At 45.0% G+C, this 26,448-nt stretch overlaps 1 protein-coding gene across 1 annotated transcript in view; it reads right to left on the bottom strand.

Moving 5' to 3' along the window:
• The window catches only part of ARMC2 (armadillo repeat containing 2), a gene marked incomplete at its 3' end in the record, with an annotated part of 126,053 nt that overhangs the window by 5,849 nt on the left and 93,756 nt on the right, over positions 1–26,448 (bottom strand). Inside the window, exons 12-16 of the mRNA XM_080699876.1 lie at positions 17,608–17,926; positions 13,815–13,937; positions 12,913–13,026; positions 9,727–9,859; positions 8,986–9,146 (exon numbers count right to left, since the gene is read on the bottom strand). Of these exons, the coding sequence (XP_080556002.1) occupies positions 8,986–9,146; positions 9,727–9,859; positions 12,913–13,026; positions 13,815–13,937; positions 17,608–17,926 (850 nt within the window). The remainder of the gene's footprint in view (positions 1–8,985; positions 9,147–9,726; positions 9,860–12,912; positions 13,027–13,814; positions 13,938–17,607; positions 17,927–26,448) is intronic.

The following is a 26,448-nucleotide window of genomic DNA, read 5'->3' as shown; positions in this document are numbered from 1 at the left end:
AAAAAAAGAAAGGAAGGAAGGAAGAAAGAAAGAAAGAAAGAAAGAAAGAAAGAAAGGGAACGGGAAGAAAGAAAAGAGAAAAGTTAATTACTTCAGTGACTGACACTTCATTGACTGACAAATTAAAAAGGAAACAGGAAATCTTTTAGAAAAGTAGACCAGTGGGTTTGACATGTCAACTTATTTATTTATTTTGGTACTGGGGATTGAACCCAGGGGTATTCTACCTCTAAACTACACTCCCAGCCCCACTTTATTTTTTATTTGGAAATAGAGTCTCACTAAGTTGCTGAGGCTGGCCTTAAATCTGAGATTCTCCTGTCTCAGATTCCCAAGTACTAGGATTACAGGCATGTTCCACCATGCCCAGTGACACTTCCAACTTTATTGAAGGGCTGGGGATACAGGTAGAGCACTTGTCTAGCATCTGAGAAACCCCAGGTTCACTCCTCAGCCCAGCAAGATACATAAATAAACTTTATTGAAAATCAGAGCTTTGCTGACTTAACAACAGAGGGAATAAACTTCTTTGAAAAGAACATCCCCCTCTGCATGCTCTCTCCACCCACACTCACTGAAAACTGGGGGGCTTTGAGACTCCCAAGGGAGGCCACGGATCATGTGGTTTGACATGTCAACTTATTTATTTACCTATTTTGGTACTGGGGAGTCTAAAACACAAAACTACAACCTGAATATGATACTTCCTGCACAGCACCTTGAATTCTGCAAATGCTGAGAGTAGAGCCAACCCAACTGGGAAGGCAAAGGGCCGCAGAAGCTTGGGTGCCACCTTGCTCCTCGTTTGTCCTGGGCCTCGCCTCACACCCCACTCGACAGACTCCAGGCAAGCCCCGCGGCTGGCAGCAAGGGGACTGGCTCTGCCACTTCCTGGGTGGCCTGAGGCGGACTTCTGAAATGGCAGCCGGTCTCCAAACATTGCTACTCACAGAGTTTGCAAACCTTGTTTCATAGGGCCAGTTACAGTCCTATTATAAAATGTTTCATGACTGTTTACATCAGATTTTCTGCACTGCATATCTGTGTACACTTGATGTATATTAGTATCACCACCCAGCACAAGATAAGGGAGTGTGGAATCCCAGTTTGTACCTCCCCCCCCACCGCCCCCGACTACCAAGTGGACAGTTTTGCAGCTGGAAGATAAGTTCCAGGCAGACGCAAACACTTGAGCAAGGCCTCCAAGGAGACCTGGTAAGCACCCCTGCTCTCCCTCCCCAGGAGATAAGGAGGCCTGGGGGGGAGGGGAAGGCAGTTTGATGCCTTCAGGCCCCTCCTGTTTGACTACTTCCAGATACGAGAGCCTGCTGCTGGCTGCCTGGACTGCAGATTTCTAGATCATCATCCTGTTCACCCTTCTCAAGCACTAAACTTGTTCAGAAAGGAATTCTCGGCTGGCCGTGGTGGCTCATGCCTGTAATCCTGGAACCCGGAAGGCTGAAAGTTAGTAAGATTCTCAGCAACCTAGTTAAGTCTTGCTTCAAAACAAAAAATAAAAAAGGTTAGTGATGTGCCTGGGAGGTAGAATGCTAAATGCCCAGTAAACAAAACCAAAAAAAGGAAGGAAGGAAGGAAGGAAGGAAAGGTAGGCAGGAATTTTCAAATTCTCGTCTTATGCCCTTCTTTTCCAGGCTGCTTAGGGCTGAGTGTGGCCTGAGCACTTTGCAATGATCTCTTCCTCTGCCCAAGACTTCAGTTGGATTTAGTGATTTTAGCAGAATCTCAGGTTTTGTTTTGTTTTGGTTTTGGTACTGGGATTGAACCCAGGGACATTCTACCTTCTAGCAACACCACCAGCCCTTTTTATTTTATTAATTTTGAAACAGGGTCTTTCTAGGTTGCTAAGGATCTTGCTACATTGCTTGAGGCTGGCCTTGCAACTGCAATCCTGTCTCAGCTTCCCAAGCACTGGGGATGTGCCACTGGGCCCAGATACGTTTTTCCCTTTTTAATCAAATGTTAAGACTATGTTACTTTCCTTTAGATCCAGCCTATACAGAAACCTATAAAACCATACTCAGACCATGCTAATTTTAAGTTAGAAGGATAACAAGTTTAGCCAAATGCTACATGTAAGAAAAATGCAGTCTGAAGTTCCAGAGTAATACAGCAAATATATAAAAAGTGCCATAGTACACATGGTATTAAAATTAAAACCTTTTTTCGCTGGGCGTGGTGGCGCACGCTTGTAATCCCCGCGCTTGGGAGGCGGAGACAGGAGGATCGCGCAGGTCCGAAGCCAGCCACGTGCGCTGGCTTAGGAGACCCTGTTTCCAAATAAAAATGTAAAGATAGGTCTCGGAGTGTAGCCCGGAGGTAGAAGGGCTTCCAGGAACCCCAGTACCACCAAAATAAATAAATAAATAAAATAAAACCTTTTTCTTTTGTATTTTATTTATTTATTTATTTATTTATTGCAGTACTAGGTATTGAACCCAGGGGCATTACACCTCTGAGCTATGCTCCTAGCCCTATTTTTTATTTTTTTATTTTGAAAGAAGGTCTCACTAAGTTGCAGAAAGCCTCACTAAGTAGCTGAGGCTGGCCTAGAACCTGTGATCATCCTGTCTCAGACTCCCAACTACTGGGATTATAAGAGTGTACCACCATGCCTGGAAAATTTTTGAACTTATACTGCAAAAAGTGGCAGAGGCTAACCCAATTATTATTATTATTATTATTATTATCATAAATCATTTTTATTATTGGTACTGGAGGATGGAAACCAGGAGCATTCTGCCTCTGAGCTATACCCTGAGGCCTTCTTATTGTTTATTTTGAAACAGGATCTTGCTAGGTTGCTGACAGTCTCACTAAATTGCTAAGGCTGGTCTTGAACCTGCAATCCTCCTGTCTCAATCTCTTAAGTATTGTGATTACAGGCATGCACCACCACACCTGGCCAATTAAAATTTAGATCTACGATTTTCAAACTTCCTGTGACTCACAGTAAGAAATACATTTTACGTTGTGACTCTGTATACATATACCTAGACATTTACATACAAATAAACAAATGTTCCACAATAGAATAATTACCCTTCCTAAACGTAATCATATTATGATCATTTCTTTCTTTGCTACTTCACTTTTTAAAGATGTTTATAAGCAACTGGTTTTCAAAACCCACAGTGTGAAAAGCACTAATTTAGATATGCAGTCATTCTTAAGCTTTCTTTCCAAATATTAACATTTAAGGAGAGGTATCAGAAAGTATTAAAAAGTATTAAAAGACTCAAAACAACAAACACTCCAGTGATCAATTACAGCACCGCCACCACCGTAACGTTATGAAGTAGCGGCGGACCTTGTAATCCTAGCAATTTGGGAGGCTGATGCAGAAGGATTACAAGTTGGAAGGCAGCCTGGGCAATTTAGTGAGACCTTGTCTCAAGATGAAAATAAAATAAAATAAAAAGGGCTGGGGGCGCAGCTCAGTGGTAAAGTGCCTGCCCCTGGGTTCAACTCCTAGTACTACAAATGATAAGACTACTAGTAATACTGATTTCAATGTCCTACAACATCAACAAACTTCCCCTACTTGCTGCGCTATTTCCTAATTTTCTGTTTAGCTCCAGGTAGCTGCTGGAGGGATCCGTCACCTGATCATTCTCTGTCCCAGAAGCACCTGATGCTGTTTGGCACAGGCCTGAGGATGTGATCCTACAAGTGGAACACCGGACCCTACTTGTCACTGGGCGCCAGGCTCCATGTACTTTATGATGAGCATACAATGACCTACTGTTCTTTATGTTTGAAACAATAAACTGCACACACCCATCTCCAACTGACAGCTTCCTGAGATGGGGTCATGATGGACTAGGGTGCCAGGACCCATCACTTGGAACCTCCAAATAAACACACAAGATATGAGCTTATGAGAAGTGACTTCAGCATACCAGGAAATTTTAGACAATAGTCTTTTTTAAGCCTCTTTCCAAGTTGGGCGTGGTGGCACACAACTGTAATCTCAGTACTTGGGAGGCTGAGACCCGAGGATCTACAGGATGGCAGGTTCAAGGACAGCTTTAGCAATGTAGCAAGACTCTCAGAAACTTAATGAGACACTGTTTCAAAACAAAAAATAATATGGGCTGGGAGTGTAGCTCAGAGGTAGAATGTCCCTGGATTCAATCCCCAATACAAGAAAGGAAGAAAGAAAGAAAGAAAGAAAGAAGACTCCACAATGACTGTCAATATCTCAACCATGTTGAAGATATTCTTTCTTTTTCTTGTCGCCCAGCAAGAAAAGTTAGGTAACTTTATTTTATTATTGCATCGATTGCCTCACCATTATTTCCAAAAGCAGCACTCCTGCTTCAACATGGCCTTTGTGATTAAATAGCTTTTCCAATTTTTAAAATAACCTGTGTTGTTAGCTGTCTTTGCAAAAAAATCCTTGCAAAAGAAGCAGAATTCCAGTATGCTCTCACCCACATCCTCTTCACTTGCTGCTCCCAAATGTTCAGACACAGTCTGCCAGAGAAGAAGGCCAGAGTGCCCAAGCCACTCCCTGAGAGAAACGCACAACACCCCGACACCGCACGGGCCCAGTCCTCACAATCCACACAGAGGAGCTCCTGGTCACGGGAGAAACCTGTCCTGCTTTGCAGGGCAACCTGGCTTCCTGATCAAACTGTGTTTGTTTTGGGTATCCATGATGCAGCCTCCTTCCGTGGTGTGGCGTGGAGTCAGGGACCACTGTGTAACAGCACAGCAGAAAAACACAGGCTAGAGGCTTCTCTTCTTATGAAAAGTCCTGGCTTTGCTATAGCACGGCCATAGGTAAGTCACCAAATCCTTCTGGACAGACTTTCCCCATCTGCCACTTAGCTGACAACCTCAGAAATATTTTGTGAGGCTAGAATGAGCACGCTCTTAAGAGTGCACAGCACTGTTGGGAGTGTAGCTCAGTGGTAGAGTCTTTGGCTAGCACGCACGAGGCCCTGAGGAAGAAAACAAAAAATCCGAACTCTCCCCAACCAAAAGTATGTAGTACTATTAGAGCAAGGCACTACTACTAGCCAATTGCCGGCATTTATCAAGTACCTACTTTATGTGAGGCAATATTCTTCCCCCAAAGTGGTTCAGTGGGAGTGAGGAAATAAACACGATGGGTATAATACAGGGGAGACCACACACAGTCCATGGCTGATTACTCTGCTAGGAGCAAACGTCTCCTATGAGCAGACTCAGACCATGGGCCTCCTGAGCTACGAAAAGGGCTTGCAATGGCCACAGCAGCTGCACAGGCTTGTTGGAGAGACGGCAAGTGCAAGGGCCAGAGGCCGGAGATGCACGAGGAGGAGCCCAGGTGGCTGGAAGGGGTAGCCAGGAATGGAACAGTGGGCAGTAGGCTGCTTACAACCGCGTGCCTTCTGGGTATTCTGCCCCTTACTGAGGAGCTGGCCAGGCCCACGCCCTCTTCTGATTGGTCCTTATTACTGTGGCCCCACCATCCTTGTTATTTATGGCTGATTGCCCCAGACTTAGGTAACAAAGGAAGCCACAGATAGCTTTACACCACAGGAGGGTGACTCACTAGCCAAAGTGCATCTTTGAATGGGAGACATAGAAAAGCGTGCCAACAGCCAGGCGTGCTGGCACACGCCTGAATCCCAGTACTTGGGACTCTGAAACAGGAGGATCACAGGTTCATGGCCAGCCTCAGCAACTTAAAGAGACCCTGTCTCAAAATAAAAAATTAAAGGGGCTGAGGGTGTAGGTCAGTGGTAGAATGCCCTGGATTCCACCCCCAGGAACATACACACACAAACACACATGTGTCAGCAACAGAGAAGACACATCCTGAGTGCACTCTTGCAAACCTGTGGAAGAGGAAGTCAAATCCAAGCAGGAGCAAGGGTGGGGGAGCTTCTTTCACTGCTGCAGGGACAGAGAGCAGGACCTTCAGGAAGAAGGTGGCCCTATGGCCACAGGGTCCCCGAGTTCCTCTCCAGGAGGCCTTGGCAATTCCTGAATCCTGGCTTCCTTCTCCCCTGTGTATCCTTCTCTTAAGCTCCTCCCTTCGCTGGAGCAGAGGTTCTCAATCCCCACTGCAGATTAGACTCACCTGTGGAACGTTTTAAGCCTCAAACCAGAGCGACTGAATCAGAATTCCCAGTGATGGGCTGGGACAGGTGTTTCCTATAATAAAATGCCACCGGCAACTCTGTCTCCACTGAGAACTGAATGGAGGCGAGCTCAGCACGGACGTCCGCTTCCTGTGACCCGAGCAAGCTTAATATTCACAGAGCACACTGTGAAACTCGACCACTTAAAATCATGCTCAGTTTCTTTTTGTAATCTATGTTTTAAATGCACACATATGCCAGGTGTGGTGGCACATGCCTGTAACCCCAGCATTCGGGAGGCTGAGACCTGGAGGATCACGGTTCGCGGACAGCCTCAGCTACTTAGTGAGGCCCTCTGCAACTCAGTGAGACCCGGTTTCAAAATAAAGAATATAAAATAGGGCAGGGGGTGTAGCTCAGAGGTCAAATGCCCCTGGCTTCCATCCCTAGACCCGCAAAAAATAAATAAATAAATAAAATAAAATAAAAATGCACACATATGCAAAATCGTATTTACCTGGAAAAGGCAAACTTTTCCAACAGCCCTGGAAACCTGATTCTTTCCAGTAACTCCGGAGTCTCGGTTCCTGTTCAGTAACATATTATTCCCATGTAGTGTTTACAAAACACTTTCACCATCTTTCAATGGCTTTTTAGGTGTCAGACACGTATTGGGCTCTTTGTACTCATCTGCTTATTTATAATTTTATCAAGCCCTGCAGAGCAGACTCTGATTATCCCCATAGGTGAGATGATAAAATATAAATCCAGAAAGGTTAAGCCCCAGGCTTAAAAATGTGTAAGGGTAAAGCAAGGACTTACACTCAGGACTGATTGCAGGCCCTCTGGGTCTTCCCATCACCCTCTTGGGCTGCTTGGTTGAGCCTCACAGCTCCTCCCCAGGGGCAGGAAAGGGATCATCACACTCCTAACTTAGGGATGGAAAGACAGGCTGGAAGAGATCTTCTCATCCAAATCCTACAATCAACAGAAGCCAGGAGGATTTAAACCCACCCGGCCTTGCTGATCCAACACAGCGGCTGGGCAGCAATGGGTGCGTCTCCTCCATGTAGGGGAAGGGTTGCTGAAAACACAGAACTCATTTCCTGACCCAAATTATTGTTTTTAGACCTAACCCAGGATTAAAAAAAAATTCTCCTAAAAATAGGAAATGTTTGCCGGTCTTAGTGGCGCACGCCTTTAATCCCAGTACTTGGGAGGCTAAGATAGAAGGATCACACAGGTTTGAAGCCAGACTCTGCTACTTAGTGAGGCTCTTAGCAATTTAGTGAGACCCTGTTTCCAAATAAAATATAAAATAGGTCTGGGAGTGTAGCCCAGAGGTAGAAAAGCCCCTGGGTTCCATCCTCAGCACCACACATACACACACACACACACACACACACACACACACACACAGAGAGGAAATATTTAAGTGTAAGAAATGACCCTGAATCCCCAGTACTGAAAGAAAGAAAAGAAAAGCAAGGATCCTCTTCAGTTTCTACCTTTCAAGGCTATGAGCCCCACTACAACACCAAGTAGTTTCATAGACCCCTTTCCCACATGGTGTGTGTGTGTGTGTGTGTGTGTGTGTGTGTGTGTTTGTGTGTGTGGTTCTGGGGTTCCTAGAAACCCTTCTACCTCTGGGATACACTCCAGACCTATTTTATATTTTTATTTGGAAACAGGGTCTCTTAAGCCAGCAAGGCTGGCTTTGAACCTCCTGTCTCCACCTCCCAAGCACCAGGATTACAAGCCTGCGCTACCACACCTGGCCTTTCCACATGATTTTAACCTATTAAAATGCCAATTAGCTGGGCATGGTAGCCCACTCTTGTAATCCCTAATCCCCGTGCTTGGGAGGCGGAGTCAGGAGGATCACGCAGGTTCGAAGCCAGCCTTGCTGGCTTAAAAGACCCTGTTTCCAAATAAAAAATATAAAAATAGGTCTGGGAGTGTAGCCTGGAGGTAGAAGGGTTCCATCCCCAGTGCCACCAAAAAAAAAAAAAAAGCCAATTTAAATGTAGATTCATCTAAAAGCATGACTTAATTCAGAGTAGCTTTTGATGTTTTTCCTCAAGTACAACAGCATCTATGTACTTTAAAGCAACAGAAATATATTTATGCTAAGATCTTGTACGTATGCAGCATATACATACATACATACATACATTCATACACATATGTATATATATTTAAAGGCCATAGAAGAAATCATGAAAATATCCAAGGAGTTAAAAGTTCTTGCCAGGCATAATGGCGCACGCTTGTAATCCCAGCACTTGGGAGGCTGAGAACGGAGGATCACAGTTCATGGACAGCCTCAGCCACTTGGTGAGGTCCTTTTCAACTCAGTGAGACCCTGTTTCAAAGTAAAGAATAAAAAAATAGGGCTGGGGGTGTAGCAAGAAGGTAGAATACCCCTGGGTTCCAGCCCCAGTACCACAAAAAAAAGTCCTTTTGTTTCACTATAAATAATATTCAGCCTCTTCCAGAGAGTTCCAAATTGTAATAACCTTTAGCATTCTCATGTTGCTTATAGAAAAGCAGCCACGCACCGGGCGTGGTGGCGCACGCTTGTAATCCCCACGCTTGGGAGGCTGAGACAGGAGGATCGCACGGGTTCCAAGCCAGCCTCAGCTACTTAGTGAAGCTCTCAGCAACTTAGTGAGACCCTGTTTCCAAATAAAACATAAAATAGGTCTGGAAGTATAGCCCAGAGGTAGAAGGCCCCTGGGTTCCACCCCCAGTACCACCAAAAAAAAAAAAAAAAAAAGAAAGAAAGAAAAAGAAAAACAGCCATGCAAACACATACTGATTTTTATCCATTCAGATCACAGAAAACATTTTTCTTATCTACTTTGATCAAACTCACATTTTCACTTACCTAAAAACGATGACAGCAGGGCTAGAAGTGTGTCGGCGTCGTCGTCTCCGAAGCATGACGCAGCGTCTGTGATGTTCTCACTGAGGTTCCACAGAGTTTTGCAGACCAAGCAGGCCAACTGCCAGTCGGTGGGACCAAAATCTCTTAAGCAATCCACCAACCTGAGTGGATAAACATCGAATTGAGAAGTTACCAGATCAGAACCTGCCCTTAAAATTCGTGCACTTTTTAGCACCACTGATCATACTTCTGTGATATCAAATATTTATGATAATTTTATTATATAGGAAGCTATTCATAATAATTTCAGATCTACATAATTTACATGGTTAAAAAGTAGTAATAGCTGGGCGTGGTGGTGCACGCTTGTAATCCCCACGCTTGGGAGGTGGAGTCAGGAGGATCTGCAGGTTTGAAGCCGGCCGCGCTGGCTTAAGAGACCCAGTTTCCAAAAATTAAAAAAAAAAAAAGTATAAAATAGGGCTGGCTGGGAGTGTAGCCCGGAGGTAGAAGGGCTTCCAGGAACCCCAGTACCAAAAGAAAAAAGAAAAAAAATAGTAATAATCCACTTCTGAATTATTTCAAGTGTCCAGTGGAACCTAAATCCCTCTCTAGCCCCAGCGTAGGCCTTCCAAATGTGGATAACCTCTGCCCCACAGGATGGAAGGGAGGTGCCCAAACCACTAGGAAAACTGTCCTCTGAATCCTGAGTGAGTCAGGATTGCATGCCTTCAAACTTACTTTTTAACGCCACCTCCTTCTTTTAGGATGATACGCTTGTCTTTGTCCACAGTGAGATTTAGGAGAACACCACAGGCAGAAAAGCAAATGTCCTGATGCTTAGCGTCCAGCAGGGCAATCATGAACTTGTGTACTGGGAGGCAGAGAAGAAAGGCAGGCCGCTGAGAGCGCGGGGGTCACGGCTACATCTTGTTTTATAAGTGGCACGGGGGTGGGTTGAGGAATGGGATGGAATGGCTCACAAAACCAGAGCTACTGGTAGGAGACCACACATCCTTCCCAAGTCTTTATCCATCTCCTAGCAATGGGTTCCCCAGCACCTAGCACTCCCAGGGCCTGCTTCCCTGCTCCCCAAGACCGACCCAGGCCATGGCTCTCTAAGGCAGCCAGAACTCCCCACAGGGAATTATGACATGTGGCTGTCATCCCTACTTCCCATTGTTCCCAGAGCCTTTTTGAACTTCCAGGGGTAACTCTTTTTATTTGTTTTTGCAGTACTAAGATTGAATCCAGAGTCTAGTGCATGATATCCAAGCTCAAGCGTTCTACCACTGAGCTATACCCCAGGCCCAGCAGCATATCTTTATTTTTATTTATTTATTTTAGTACTGAGGATTGAACTCAGGGCCATTCTACCTCCAAGCTATGCCCCCAGCCCTATTTAACTTTTTTATTTTAAAACAGGGTCTTGCTAAGTTGCTGAGAGTTTTGCTAAGTTGCTGAGGCTGGCCTCAAACCTAAGATCCTCCTGTCTCATCCTCCCAAGTACTGGGATTACAGGTGTCTGGCTAAGAAGCTCTTTAAAGGCATGTCATGGGAGAGGGGAGGTGAGATCATCCCTGAGGCCTCCCAGGGCCAAGTGTAAGAGAAGACGCCCCTGCTGCTAGGAGTCAATCTGTGACAAGGCAGGGCTTCCAGTGCAGAGAAATCTTGCTGTGGGATAGTTCCCACCTTGGTGGAGTTGTTTTTCCTCACTCCTAGGAAATGGAACTGAGAACTGTCTGCCCTGTGTTCTGGTTCCCCACAGGGCTGAGCAGTGGCTCAGGGAGGGTGGGTAAGGCATGCGCTCTGCCTCCTTGCACCTGGCCTCAGCCCTTTGGCTGGGTTGGACAGCGAACTTGGCAAAGGCTACGCTAAGTCACAGCACACAGGCTCTGAAGACTCAGAATTGTTAACAGTTATCACTGTGACACTGAGATAATGCTGGCAGTTTGTGCTGTGCCTTCTTTATAATCTGCTTTATCTAAATTTTTTATCATGACTCTGGATAATTGTCTTTTGGTGGGGTTTTTTTTGTTTGTTTGGTTTTTTGGTTTTTTTTTTTTTTTTTTTGCAGTACTGGGGATTGAACCCAGAAGCATTCTACCTACGAGCTCTACTCCCAGGCTTATTTTTTATTCTTTATTTTGAAATAGGGTCTCACTAAGTTGCGGAGGGCTTTACCAAGTAGCTGAAGCTGGCCACAAACTCAAATCCTCTTGTCTCAGACTCCCACATACTGGAATTACAAGCATGCACCACCATGCCTGACCAGATAACTGGGTTTTAAAAGTATTATTCTTGTATGAAATATGTGAGTCATGCAAAGGCCATAGCAAGTATAAACACTGGATTACTTGCCATCCAGTTAGTTTTAAAAATAGAACCTGCGCTCGGTGTGGTGGCATACACTTATAATCCCAGTGCTTAGGAGGCTGAGTCAAGAGGTTTGAGGATTTGAAGCCAGCCTCAGCAAGACTCTGTTTCAAGACTAGATAAATAAATAAATAAATAAATAAATAAATAAATAAATAAATAAATAAGGCTGGGGGTATAACTTGGAGGTAGAATGCCCACAAACTCAATTCCCAATACCCCAAAATAAAAATGGGACATTACATTCAAAACAACATGTTATATATGATATGTATGTATGTATGCATGTATGTATATACAGATATATCTATGTATGTACATATTTCTTGTCAACTAAATAAACAAAATGGTAGAGATCTAGGCTTGTTTTTAGATAGCCCTTTCCCTCCAAAGGTAAACTCTGTGTGGAGTTAATCATTTTCAAACACTTTTTATACATTAATACCATTACTACATGAATTCATACATATAAGCAGCACCCAAAGTAGTTTTGCTTGTTTTAAAATTGATACTGATAGTGGGCGTGGTGGTGCACGCTTGTAATCCCAGCATTCAGGAGGCTGAGACTGGAGGATCGTGGTTCGCGGACAGCCTCAGCTACTTAGTGAGGCCCTCTGCAACTCAGTGAGACCTGGTTTCAAATAAATAATAAAAAAAAACAGGGCAGGGTGTATAGCTGGGAGGTCAAATGCCCCTGGGTTCCATCCCCAAACCTGCAAAATAAATAAATAAATAAATAAATAAATAAATAAATAATTGATATTGGAGGAGGGACAGGTCAGGCACTGCCCACTGATGTCCACCTGAGAATCAAAAAGAAATCGGAGACCACCACCACCACTGTGGAACCCTACCCACCCCTTCAAGGGGTTCTATAAAAGAATAACTGTAAAGCTCTCTAGAAGACTCAGTAACTGTCTCCCTCTTGAGATTGACCAAGTTCTCCCTGGAATGTGTATCCCTCATTTTCCTAAGTAAACCCTCTGTCTTTGTCTCTGAAAAAAATATATAAATAAAAGTAAAATTGATATTGGTGGCGTTACCCTCTATCTATCCTACTATCACTGGCTTTATTGCTCCTACATATGTCTAAGTTGATCGATGCTGACACACATGAATGTTTCATTCATTTATTTCAACTGTTACAGAAAATTTTATTGCATGAATATGCATATTTATGCAACAAAATACATTACATGTAATGTATTTATCCCCTTGGCTGTTGACGGACATTTGGGTTGTTTCCATTTCTTTTTTCTTTGAAATTACAAACAAAATGTAATACACCCCCTAGAACATGATGGAAAATGTCTCTAGAGCCTATTCCCATGGGCAGAAATGGTAAGTGCAGAATGCTTGTTTCCATCAACATCCTCCCTGCACCCACACTGGCTCTCGGGCCATTCCCTCCGTCCCAGCTCAGGGCAGAATTAGAGGAGCGCAGAGCTCAAAAAGAAACTAGCGTCGAGCTGTCATCTTCTAAGGTCTGAATCACCTGGCTGATCACTGGCAAGAGGTACGTGTTTATGAATCCAAGTGTCACTCACTCACCACTGTTCTGCACAAGGAAGTTGCAGATGTCGTGGTCTTGGGAGAGATTTCCAAAGACACGGACGGCCTCCAGGATTCCATCCATGTTGCTACTCACAAGAAGCTTTAAGAGCACTGGATTTGTTGACCAGAGAAATAGAATCAGTTAAGTTTTAACTTAAAGGATGGAAACCAATCTCATACCCAATGCTAATAAATCAAACATTTTGTTTTATTTATGTATTTTTGATGGTCCTAGGGGTGGAACCCAGGGTCTTTTCTACCTCCGGGCTATACTCCCAGACCTATTTTATACTTTTTATTTGGAAATGGGGTCTCCCTAAGTTGCTGAGAGCCTCACTAAGTAGCTGAGGTGGCTTTAAACCTGTGCGATCCTCCTGTCTCAGCCTCCCAAGCGCTGGGATCACAAGCGTGCGCCACCACGCCCGGCCAACATTTTATTTTATTTTACTTTTTTTTTTTTTTTTTTTTTTTTTTTGCAGTACCGGGGATGGAACCCAGGGGCATTCTACCTCTGAGCTACACCCTCAGCCCTATTTTTTATTCTTTATCTTGAAACAGGATCTCACTGAGTTGCAAAGGGCCTCACTAAGTATCTGAGGCTGTCTGTGAACCTGGATTCTCCTGTCTCAGCCTCCCAAATGCTGGGATTATAAGCATGCGCCACCACGCCCAACTGTGTTAAACATTTTAAACAGTAATAAAATACAAACTGTAAGAGACTTCAGCAAGAACTGAGAAGTCAATTCTTCTCCATATTGTAATTTCCTAGAATCAGAGCAGGCTCTAAGCTATTTGTGGCAGAAGCCAGAAACCAGTAATGCTGCCAGTTCTTTATTTAGTTAATAAAATCAGACCCTTAAAACAGCATTCGTGTACACAAACCCAACTCCCAACCTTACATTCAGCAACATACAGCCTCCTGTCCCGGATCACGGAGTTCCTCACTTGGTAGAAAGACAGATTGTTGAGTGTTGCCGCGGTGTTGATCACCAGCTCCTCACATTCATCGAGTGACTTGTACTCTGGAATGAATGAGGAGAAGGGAGTCAGAAACGCACTGTGGGGGTGGAACCAATAAAGGGAAGTGTGGTGACAGCGCCGCCAGGGCGAGCCCCTGTCCCAAGGGCACCAGTGGCACTGTGTGATGCTCTGTGACGTGTGACCCTTTCGTGCAGGGAGATGCACCAGATGCAAGAGCCTGTTCCTGGCCCGGGCAGCAGCGCACACAGTGAAATCCTGAAGCCTGAGAGAGTTGGGCCATCTAGGTCATGTCCTAAGTACAGCAAAGGGTGAGCTGTCTCGGATCTCACTGGTGCTCCCCGGCCTGAAGCTCTCCCAGGGACTCTACGGGGAATCTGTACTCCATTCCCACACCCCAGTGCCAGGCAGACTGGTCCCTAGGTCACGTCCCACCAGTAGTCACAGCACCCATCACTGCCCACCTCCACTGCCACCTTGGTCCACCTCTTGGTTTCTCTTCTCCCACATCGGCTTCTCTAAACTATTTATTTTTTTCTCCTGTGGTACTGGGGATGGAACCCAGGAACATTCTATCTCTGTGCTACAACCCAGCCCTATTTTATTTTTGATTTTGAAACAGGTCCTTGCTAAGTTACTGAAGCTCTCACTGAGTTGCCAAGGCTGGACTTGAACCTGTGATCCTCCTGTCTCAGCCTCCCAAGTACTGGGATTATAGGTGTGTGCCATGACACCCAGCTCTCTAAACTATTAGTAACACAGTGATCTGTTAATCCATGTTCTTGGGAAATTGAAACAGGAGGATTGCAGGTTTAAGGCCAGCCTCAGTAATGGAGGGATATCCTTAGCAACTTAACAAGAGTCTGTTTCAAACTAAAAAATAAAATAGGGCTGGGGGGGGTATACCTTTGGAGCAGAAAGTCCCTGGGTAAAATTCCCAGTATCACAGACAAAAAGCAAATACAACATTCATTTAAAAGAAAGGCACAGCTGGGTGTGGCGGCGCACGCTTGTAATCCTAGCATTTGGGAGGCTGAGACAGGAGGATCGCAGTTCAAGGACAGCTTCAGCTACTTCGTAAAGCCCTTGGCAACTCAGTGAGACCTTGTTTCAAAATAAAGAAAAAAAATAGGGCTTGGGGTGTAGTTTGGAGGCAGAATGCCCCTGGGTTCCATCCCCAGTACCACTAAATAAATAAATAAATAAATAAATAAATAAATAAATGAGCCAGGTGTGATGGAGCATGTTTGCAATCCCAGTACTTGGAAGGCTGAGACAGGAGGATCACAGGTTCACAGCCAGCCTCAGCTACTTAGTGAGGCCTTCTGCAATTTAGTGAGATTCTGTCTCAAAATAAAAAGAATAAGAAATAGGGCTAGAGATGTGGCTCAGCGGTAGAATCTCCCTGGGTTCAATCCCCAGTACCACAACATACAAAAAAAGAACCTCCTGCACTTGACAAATGACCATACAGCTTAGACCTGGGAGGTGGCAGAGAGGGAGCAGCGTGGACTGGATGTGCTCGGTGCAGATGTGGGGTGTGAGGGAGAGGAGTTACCTAGGAGACCCTTAGGCTTCTGGCTGTCAGAGATGAGCGGTTGTTGCTAAGGTTTGAGAAGTGTCCCCCAAAGGCCCATGTGTTCAAAGTTTGGTCGCAGCCCAGCATAGTGTACACACCTGTAATCCTTGAACCTGGGAAACTGAGACAGAGGGATCACAGGTTCAAGGCCAGCCTTAGTAACTTAAGGAGGCCTTTAATAACTTAGGGAGACCCTGTCTCAAAATCAAAAATAAAATAGGCCTGGGGATATGGCTCAGAGGAAGAATGCTCCTGGGTTTCAATTTGCCCCCCAAAAGGGCTTGGTTTTGAGATGGTAGAGCCTTTGAGAGGTGGAGCTTAATGGGAGAAAGTTGTGTCATTGAAGTGTGCCTTTCAAGATGCTATTGGGACATAAGGCCCTCTCCCCCCACCCTCCTCCACTTCCTGGCTGCCACGAGGTAAGCAGCTTCCTCCATCTTGTGCTTCTGTTCTTGCCATTGTGTACGACCTGACCACACGCCCCAAAGCACAGGGTCAAGACAGGAACTGAAGACAATGAGTCGAAATGTCTCTTAGTAAGTTGGTTATCTCAGGTATTTTGTCTCAGTGATGGAAAGCTGACTGAGGCAGACATCAACCACATTCTCTGAATCGAGGGCATGGGAAGAGGGCCAATTCGGGGGAGAAGTCCTGAGTTCAGCTCTGGGTCTCTCGGCGCTCTTGAAGCACCTCCAAGAGAGAAGCAGTAGGCAGTGGCAGTCACAGGAAGAGTCGGAGTCAGGTGGTACTAAACTAGCTGCAGCAACTTGAGCCCCCGGAAGCCCTCACTGCGCCCTCTACCCGACCATCGCCTGCCCCAGAAGCCCTGCCCAGGTGGAGAGGAGCCGCCTCAGCACTGCATGCACCTTGGCCATGACCAAAGGTTTTATTGAACAGGAAGTGCCTTCTACCTCTCGTATGAAGCGTTAAGTTCCTTGGGATCAAGTCGAGGGCCATGAGCTAAGAGGCCCATGCTAACTCTTAAATGCTCTGATATAATGGTCACCCCCTTGGCCTTCTTTTCCTTTTCATTAAGGAGAATAGCCTTTTAATAACTCACTACATTCAAAGGAAACATGGTCACTCATTATGCTATAGACGACAAACCCTGGCCCTCCGCCAGCAGTCACTCCACCCAGGGCGGCCCACACAGGCCAACGCACAGATGCTGCATGAATGCTAGGAGAGAGAGTGAAGAAATGAGGCCTAACACCTGACTGCCAGCTTTTAAAAAACATGGGAACCAAATAAAGATCCTGCCTGAAAATGAAAAATATCCTCATAAGACTAAGACAGGAGAAGTGCAAATTCAAGGCTTCCCTGGGCAGCTGAAGGGCTGGGGTGCAGAATCACAGATTAAAAAAATAATAATAATAACCTGAAGAAGAAAAAAGAAATCAACCATTACCCCAGGAAACATTGAGGATTTTAAACTCTTTGTGGTTAATTTGGCCAATTTTTGCTCATTTGATTAACTGCTTTAAGTTGTAATGTAATTCATCAACCACAGAATCTCCCCCCTTTTTTCATCTTAGTGGAGCTGAGGATGAGCACAGGATGAACATTCTACCTCTGAGCTACACCTTTTTATTTTTTATTTTAAAGAGAGTCTCACTAAATTACTCTGCATAGGCCTGGAACCTGTGACCCTCCTGCCTCAGCCTCCCAAGTACTGGGATTACAGGTGTGTGCCACCACGCCCAGCTCTAACATTTGCCCTTTAAAGAGCACAATTCAGTGATTTTTTTTTTTTTGTAGTACTGGAAATGGGATTCAGGGGCATTCTACCTCCAAGCTACACCCCAAGCCCTATTTTTTATTCTTTATTTTGAAACAGGGTCTCACTGAGTTACAAAGGGCCTCACTAAGTAGCTGAGGCTGTCCGCGAGCCATGATCCTCTGGTTTCAGCCTCCCGAATGCGGGGATTACAAGAGTACGCCACCACGCCCGGCTCAGTGATGGGTTTTAGTAATGGTCTTTCCTTCTTTCTCTGTTTCTTTTTAAAATCTGGATCCCATTTAAGGTCTTTGTGACCAGAAGAGGAGTTCGCCTTCATACAGCTGAGGTTCCTTACAAGGAGCCAAACCTTCACCACGCCCCAGCCGCACAAGTGCCTTGAGGTCTCAGCTCTCACCCAGCGTGGTCAGCAGCAAGCCCACGACTTGCGGGTTCGCGGCCAGCACGGGGCCGACCCGCGGGTGGATGGCCATGTTGGCTAGCACGCGGGTCAGCTTGATGAGGACGTCCTCCTCCTCGGTGGGCGGCCGCTGCGTGGCGGGCTGCGCGGCTCCTGCCTGCTCCCTGCCCTGGGCCTGCAGGTCGAGCTGGTAGAACGTGTGGAACAGCGACAGCAGCGTTTGGATGCTGCCCTGCTCTTTTGAAAAGCGTTCCCGGGCCTGGTTATTTTTCGCTGTCAGGTTGCCAAGAATAAACACAATTCGAATGACTAAATCCTGCAATAAATGAAAGACAAACACAAGAGCAAAGAGGATGGAATGAGTGATTGGAAAGAACACAATCTTCCTGGAAATGCAATGAGCAGCAAGATGTAAGACACCTGGCTGCTACTGACTTGCGCAGTATCTCATTCCCAAGATGGGTGCAAATCGACAGAGGAAACTTGAAGCACTTGGCAGCAGTGAAAGAATACAAACAGACCACTTCAACAAGGTCTAGTGACCTCAGATCCTGCAGCCTTCAGGTTTGCAATTCTGGGTGCCTCCCGCCCCAGGGAATAGTTAAGTGATTTGGACAGTGTGTCATGTAAATCTAAGTTTTGACACTAATTGGCATTGTGTTTCTAAAAATCCAGGCTGTTCCCAACAGCGGCTGTGTCACAGCAGGATTTCTTAATTTGGGGCAATATTGACATTTGGAACTGGATAATTCTTTTGTGTGTGTGGGAGGCTGTCCTACTACATTGGAGGGTGTTTCGAAGCATCTATGGCTTCTACTCTCTAGAAATCAGCAGCAGCTCTCCAGATGTGCCACCAGAATGTCTAAAAGTCTCCAGAGAGCCGGGTGTGGTGGCGCACGCTTGTAATCCCAGCGCTTGGGAGGCTGAGACAGGAGGATCGCACAGGTTCGAAGCTAGCCTCAGCTACTTAGTAGGGCTCTCAGCAACTTAGCGAGACCCTGTTGCCAAATAAAATATAAAATAGGACTGGGAATATAGCCCAGGAGTAGAAAGCCCCTTGGTTCCATCCTCAGTACCAAAACATACACACACACACACACACACACACACACACACATATAATAAAGTTAAAGACACAAGCAGGGAGTAGTGGTGCATACTTGTAATCCCAGCATTTGGGAGGCTGAGACAGGAGGATCATAGTTGAAGGACAGCCTCAGCTACTTAGTAAAGCTATTTGCAACTCAGTGAGACCTTGTTTCAAAATCAAGAATAAAAAATAGGGTTGGGGGTGTAGCTCGAAGTTAGAATGCCCCTGGGTTCCATCCCCAGTACCACACACACACAAAAAAAATTAAAGACACAAAAACAATTATGTTCCCCTCTCCCCAACTTTTTTTTCTACCTGTGAGCTATACCACCAGCCCTTTTTATTTTTTATTTTGAAACAGGGTCTTGTTAAGTTGCTAAGACTGGCCTTGAACCTTCTACCCTCCTTAGCCTCCAAAGTACTGATATTACATACAGCTCTGCACCACAAAGCTCAATTTAGTTGTGTGTGTGTATGTGTGTGTGTGTGTGTGTGTGTGTGTTACTAGCGATTGACCTTGGGGCATTCTATCTCTGAGCTACATCCCTAGTTCTTTTTAAAAATATTTTTTGTGCCGGGAAGATGGCGACCGAGAAAAGCAGGGCTTAAGAGCCCCGCTAACAACAAATCTCCATTACCACAAAATCAGCGCCTTTCATAGGCAGAAAACACCATCACCAAAGAAACAAAAAAAATCACCAGGCTCCAGAGAGAAAGCAGACTGAGAACAGAGCTCAGAGCCACAGAGGAGATACACCGGCCTCACGCCCGAGGACGCGGCAGCAGCACCATACTGCCGGCGGCAGCGGCGAATTCACCGGACGGCTACAGCAAGCCGAGGTGAGCCGCTGCGGAACAGCCAGGTGGGATCTTTCGGCGCAGGGAGCATCTAAAGCTCCCAGTGGCTGAGCTCAGCACACGCTGCAGCGACTCAGAGTGGAACTCAAAACCAGAGAAGAAAAAATACGCCAGCCTCACGGCCGAGGGCATAGCAGCAGCGCCATATTGCCACCGGCGGCAGCAGCAGTGAATTCACCGAGTCCAGTACAGCTACATCTGCGTACTCAACAACAGTGAGTCAAATTGTGGGCCACAGAGGAGAAATCCCAGTACTGTACTCCCTGGGACTTGACCCAGTGGGGGAGTGGCGGTGGCAGAGATATCACACCATAGGAGAACGCACAACCTGGCACCCCCCCACAGTCTAAAGCAGCCTCTATCGACTCCCTGGGTCGGAGACTCTGTGATACAACCCAGTAAAGGAGTAGTGGGGTCAGAGATACTACAGACTCGAGATCCAGAGCACCTTAAGCGAAGTCATAGTGACCCAAGGGAAGAACCCAGAGAAGGCACAAACTTCCAAAATCATGGGAAAGAGGAATAACACTGGAGCAATGAATGCCCACAACCCCACAACATCAGAACCCGATAAAAAAGAAAATCAGAGATTTCTAGAAGATCAAATCAGGAAAATAACTGTAGAAATAATAGAGGTGCTTCGAAAAGAATTCAGAGAGAGCCAAAAAGAGATAAAGGATGCAATTAATGAAGTAAAGGCCTCAATTCAAAGCATGAACAACCGATTAGACCACATGGAGAACAGAATCTCGCTCTTAGACGATGTTCATTCCAAAAATGAACGCATAGTTTCTAATCTAGAAAAAAATATCTGACAGCAGGAATATGATAGTGAAGAAATATGGGCCCATTTTAAGAGAGCTAACCTAAGAATAATTGGAATAGAGGAGGGAAAAGAAAGTGAAACCAAAGGGATCAACAATCTCTTCAAGGAAGTAATAGCAGAAAATTTTCCAGACATAGAGCAAGAGGTTGATACACACGTCCAGGAAACTTATAGAACTCCCTTTAGACAGGATCGGAGAAGAGGATCCCCACGCCACATAATTGTCAAAATGACCAATGTGGAAGCCAAGCAGAGAATCTTAAAGGCAACAAAAACAAAGGGCCAAGTGACATTCAGAGGCAAACCAATTAGAATCACTCCAGACTTCCCAAACCAAGTCATGAGAGCCAGAAGGGCTTGGAGTAACATATTCCAAACTCTGAAAGAAAACAACTTCCAGCCAAAAATTTCCTACCCAGCAAAACTTTCTATCAAATTAGATGGAAAAATAAGAAGCTTCCATGACAAACAGAAACTGAAGGAATTTATGTCTTCAAAATCAGCGCTAGAGAAAATGCTCAAAGAGATTAACTACAAAGAAGAAATAGGTAACACACACCAGAACCAGAGAAACAAGATTTTCCATCCAACAGACAACTAAGATTGGTTATCTGTGGAGATTCATTATTTATGTTAGTCTTTTACCTACCTCTAAATTGTATTGTTTGCCTTTATTGTTGTTAATTTTTAGGATGTCTAGTTGGAATATTAATATACCTTCAGATATAGCATTTGGAAGTATTTTATCCCATTCTATTAGTAACTTTTAACTCTGTTTACATTGTCTTTGGATATACAATATTTTTTTTTTATTTTTTAGGGAGTTTGTATACTCCTCTGTTGCCTGTGCCATTGAAATCATATCCAAGAAATCACTGCCAATTTCAACGTTGTGAGGTTTTATGACCCAGATTTTCTTCTAAAAGTTTATAGTCTTAAGATTTATACTTAGGTCTTTTATCTATTTTGAGTTAATATTTGTATATGGGATTAGGTAAGGGTCCAATTTTATTCTTTTCCATGTAATTATTATTTTTCAACAATATTTAGTTAAAAGATTATTATTTCCACCACCAAATGTTCATGGAAACCTTGTCAAAAATAACTTGACAATATAGGGAAGAATTTAGCTCTAGGCTTTTATTAAACTCCAATGGTTTATATATCTGCCTGTAGAACAGTACTACACTGTTTCAATTATTGTAGCTTTATATGGTTTGAAATCAGAAAATATATATCTTCTAGCTTTGTTCTTTTTCAAGATCGTTTTGGGTATCTAGAGTCCATATACTATATTAGGATAGATTTTTTTTCTGAAAAATAAATATATAAACATATGATAGTTTCACCTAAAAAAATAGAAAAAAAATATTCTCTGGTAAGAAAGAAAGCAAAAGGAAATATTGAAATGTCATCTTTAAGTCATTAAAAGCTTGGTATCAGACAAATGAAACTGTTATGTGAAATTATCATTTTTAATTTTGGATAAATTGCTATAATACTAGATGTCAACCACTAAGCCAAGCATGGGAAGGAGGGATGGGGAGAGAATGGGGTGGGGATCGGGTGGGGGCTGACTGGGTGATGTGTGCATGTATGTCTACAAAAGTTTGTATCCCACTATGATGTATGAATACAGTGCACCAATAAAATAAAAAAAAGAAAAAAGAAAAAAGAAAAAAGAAAAAATAAATAAAAATATTTTTTTGTTTGGAAGTAGATCTTTTTTGTTGTTGTTTTTGTTTTGGTTTTGTTTTTTGTGGGTTTTTTGGTAGAACTGGGGTCCCTGGAAACTCTTCTACCTCCGGGCTACACTCCCAGACCTAGTTTTTATATTTTTATTTGGAAACAGGGTCTCTTAAGCCAACACAGCTAGCTTCGAACTAGCGCGATCCTCCTGTCTCCGCCTCCCGAGCGCGGGGATTACAAGAGTGTGCTACCACGCCTGACTGGAAGTAGATCTTGCTACTTGCTGAGGCTGTCCTCAAACCTGCCATTTTCCTATTCAGTCTCTCAAGTAATGGGATTACAGGAATGTGCATCCATGCCTGATTCCCTCTAGGCTACACCCCCAGACCTATTTTATTTCTTATTTGGAAACTGGGTTTTTCTAAGTTGCTGAGAGCCTCACTAAGTTGCTGAGGCTGGCTTTAAACCTGTAATTCACCTGTCTCAGCCTCCCAAGTACTGGGATTATAGGTGTGGGCCATCATACCTGGCCCTTTTTATTTTTTATTTTTTATTAATTTATTTATTGTGGTACTAGAGATGGAACCCAGGGGCATTCTACCTCCAAGCTACACCCTCAGCCCTATTTTTTTTATTCTTTACTTTGAAATGGGGCCTCACTGGATTGCAAAAGGCCTCTCTAAGTAGCTGAAGCTGTGTGCGAATCACGATCCTCTTGTCTCAGCCTCCCGGCCCCTTTTTATTTTTAAACAGAGTCTGGCTAAGTTGCTGAGGCTGGCCTCAGACTTGCAAATCATATTCCAGCCTCCTAAGTCCTAGGATCACAGGCCTGCCCTGCCAGCCCTGGGCTACTCTGGAGCCTTTTCTCCATCCCCCTCCTGCTTCCCTCAAAAAGTGCCCTTTAGTTCTCTCCTTTGGTCCCACTACCTTGCACAACAGTTAAGAGATTATCTCCTTTTATGCAACTATGTCCCCAGAAGGGATTACCATAAACCTGATTTTGTGGATTCATCGGTGATCAGCAGCCTTAAGGAAAGGAGTGGGCTGGCACCTGTTATCAGGGAGTTTGGGACCAGGTGGGACCCTAGGGGCCCAGTACAGGATACAGGGTGTGGAAAAGAGACCCTGAGGATTAAGGACAAAAGACAACTTTTGGATTTGCCTAGGACTACTCTGCCGATACAAACTTGCTCCTTCTTGTTCTTGAAAAAAAAAAAAAAAAAAAAAAAGGTTTTCCCTGCCACTGGCAGAAAAGCAACTGCTTGTGCAGCAGGGAGCCATTTGCCGGCGCGAGGGCAGGACAGAAGGACGGAGCCTGACACGCAAGAGCTGGAGCTGGTGTGGGAGAGCCTTGGTGTTTTATTTTTTGGAAATGGTTCGACTCATAGTGTCCAACCTATCACAGCAGCCATCCAGTTAGGAGCCCCTGCTGTTGCTCCACCCTGGGAAAACCACTTAGTCCTTAGATAATGTTTAGATGGGACGCCTGGGGGAGTACACCTGTAAGAAGGGAGAGATACAGCACTCTGAAGTTTATAATCGGATCAAAAAATGTGGTAATCAAAAAAAAAAAAGTGTATAAAGCAGGTGTGGTGGTATAATCCCAGTACTTGGGAAGCTGAGACAGGAGGATCACAGGTACAAAGCCAGCCTCAGAGACTCGGCGGGTCTTGCATCAACCTAGTGAGACCCTGTTTCTAAAAAAATAAAATAAAATAGGGTTGGGGGTGTACGTCGGAGGTAGAACACGTCTGGGTTCAAGCACCATATAAAAAAGTTTATAAACTATTTGAGAAGATAAGTGCTGCTGCTATTGCTATGTGGAGAAAGAACAAAAATTCAGACGGGTAAGCAAGGAGCTAGGAGCTGAGCATGGTGGCATATACCTATAATCCTAGGATTTAGGAGGCTGAGACAGGAGGATAGCGAGTTTGAAGCCAGCCTCAGCAACTTAGCGCGATCCTCAGAAATTTAACAAGACTCTGTTTTAATAAATAAATAGGGTTGGACGTGTAGTTTAGAGGTAGATGATCTTTGGTTAAATTCCTAGTATCCCACCCCAAAAAAGAAGCTAGACAGCAAAAAGGATTATAAATTCCAGTTCCAAAGCCAGGGAGCCCGAGTTCACGGGGACCTTATTAGCCTTACTGGGCCCCACTAATCCAATCTCAAAATGTAACAAATATGGTATTTTGAGATTGATAGGTCAGGTCTCCCCTCCCTTCCCCCCACACGACCCCTCCACCGGGACAGGGGGCGGAACCCTGGAAGCCAGAAGCAGAGACATCCCGAGACGCCAGGTGCTTCCAGACTCTAAACATCTCAAGACAGACTCCAGAGGTCGCGAGAGAACCGGCCTGCCTGTAAAACATCGGCGCTTCCGATCTGCCACGAGACTCAGCCGGCCGAGTGGGACTATGCGCCACTCTTGGTCCCTTCCCCCAAGGCCTGCTGACTCCCCAAGAGTGCCAGGTCCACGTAAAGCAGTGGCTTTTGATAACCTGGCTGGTATTTTACCTCCTTTGTGACTCCCAAGCTCCATTTTCAACGTTTCAGAGATTATACGAGAGAAGAGGGGCAAAGCACAAGTTATATTAAGCAGTGAGTTAAGCATTGCTCTAAACCCTTTCATGTGTGATCGATAAGATGTTAGCTAATAGCAGTAAGTTGTGAGACAGGCCCCACAGTCTCAGAAGTTTACAACAGAGGAGCCCAGTGAGCAGCGGGGAGGGCGACGGGAGAGTTATCACAAAGGGTTGGAGTTCAGCTTTCAAAGCCTGGAGGAGCTCAGCTGTCCACTGAGGAGAGGGTGGGGCCGTGGGTGAGGGAAAAGGGGTCCAGATAAGGTGATAAACCTTATCTAGGACACTCCCAGTCCTAGAGCCCAAGGTCACCTTGTCATCCGTGGCTCACCTGACTTCCCCCAGGAAGCTGAGGCCTGTGGGCCTTAGGTCTAAAGCAAGCACACACACCTCCTATAAAGCCAGTGGCTAACTCAAGTAATTCCTTGGGCTCTGGAAGAGGGCTCTGTAGGGTAACTACAGCCAGGCCAGACCCAATAGAAACGTGGAAATGTAGTTTTCCAACCGGAACTCAGGACATTTCCAAGAATTAAGCCCCTTGATGGAAAATTTCTGGTTTATTTACGTATTTATTTATCTTTTACATTCTCAGACCTTTTTATTTCTTTTTTTGAGACAGGGTCTCTTGGGGTTGTCCACATTGGCCTTGAATCTGTGGTCTCTTGCCTCAGCCTCCTGGGAGCTGGGGTTGTAGATGTGCTCCAGTGTGTTCATCTTATTCTATTATTTCTTCTCCTTCTCCTCCTCCTTCTTGGTACCGGGGATTGAGCCCAGGTATGTTCTTCTACCTCTCAGTTACACCCCCTGCCCCTTGTTTTATATTTTCTAATATAAGGGCTAAGCAAAATTCCCATAGGAACTTGTTTCTGTTTTCTGATTAGATGCTGTAGTTCTACTTCAGGAAATCCTCATCACCACAATAGCAGCAGCAGCAGCAGCAGCAGCAACCAACACACAGACCTTGTGATGTGCCCGGCACTTTATATACACAAATTAACTGAACTGCTAAAAATGGTAAGTTCCACTTCTGTCATCTGAGCAGAGCTATTCACAATCCCGTCCAGCCTGGATAGGAATCCCCCCTACACACTTGACAATCGTCATGTTAACGATTTCTGGACCACACCATGTGCCCCGGATTGTGTTCTTCCCTCGTTTCCACGAAAGCACATTAAACAAAGTGGGAGAGACATTGTGAGTAATGTTAAATGCCTTCTTAAAGTATTTAATAAATGGCTGGCTCCGATTGCTATAAATCATTACCAGAACTAATCAATGTACCCCTAAAATGTCACTGCCACATTCTCAAGGCTCTGGGCTGCCCTTGCCCCCCTGTCCCCTTGGCCAGGCCTTGCTGCTTCTCCACCCACCTGGGCTTGCTTTTCTTAGTCTAACCAGCAGGCTCCTCTGACCTTGATCCACTTCCCCCATCACTGTAGGTCTGCCAGGAGCATTCAGACTCCTGGCTGTAGAGAAAATAGGTTCTCCTAGAACTCATCACTCTTCAAAATTGAAATTACCTCTACCCACTGTGACAGGTCATCTAATCTCCAAAGACAGACAGACTTCCTTCCTTCCTCCCTTCCTTTCTTCCTTCCTTGTGTTACCGGGGATTTAACTCAGGGGCATTCTACCTCTGAGCTATGCCCCAGCCCTATTTTATTTTTTTATTTGAAACACGACCTCACTAAGTTGCTAGGGCTGGCTGGCCTTGAACTTATGATCCTCTGTGTCAGCCTCCCAAGTACTGGGGTTACAGGTGTGTGCCACCACACCTGGCTCTGTTTTACTTT

Source organism: Muscardinus avellanarius, assembly GCF_963383645.1.
Source record: "Muscardinus avellanarius genome assembly, chromosome: 8".
Lineage (NCBI taxonomy): Eukaryota > Metazoa > Chordata > Mammalia > Rodentia > Gliridae > Muscardinus > Muscardinus avellanarius.
Note: the sequence above shows the minus strand (reverse complement) of the source record. Positions and strands in the feature narration are given on the sequence as shown.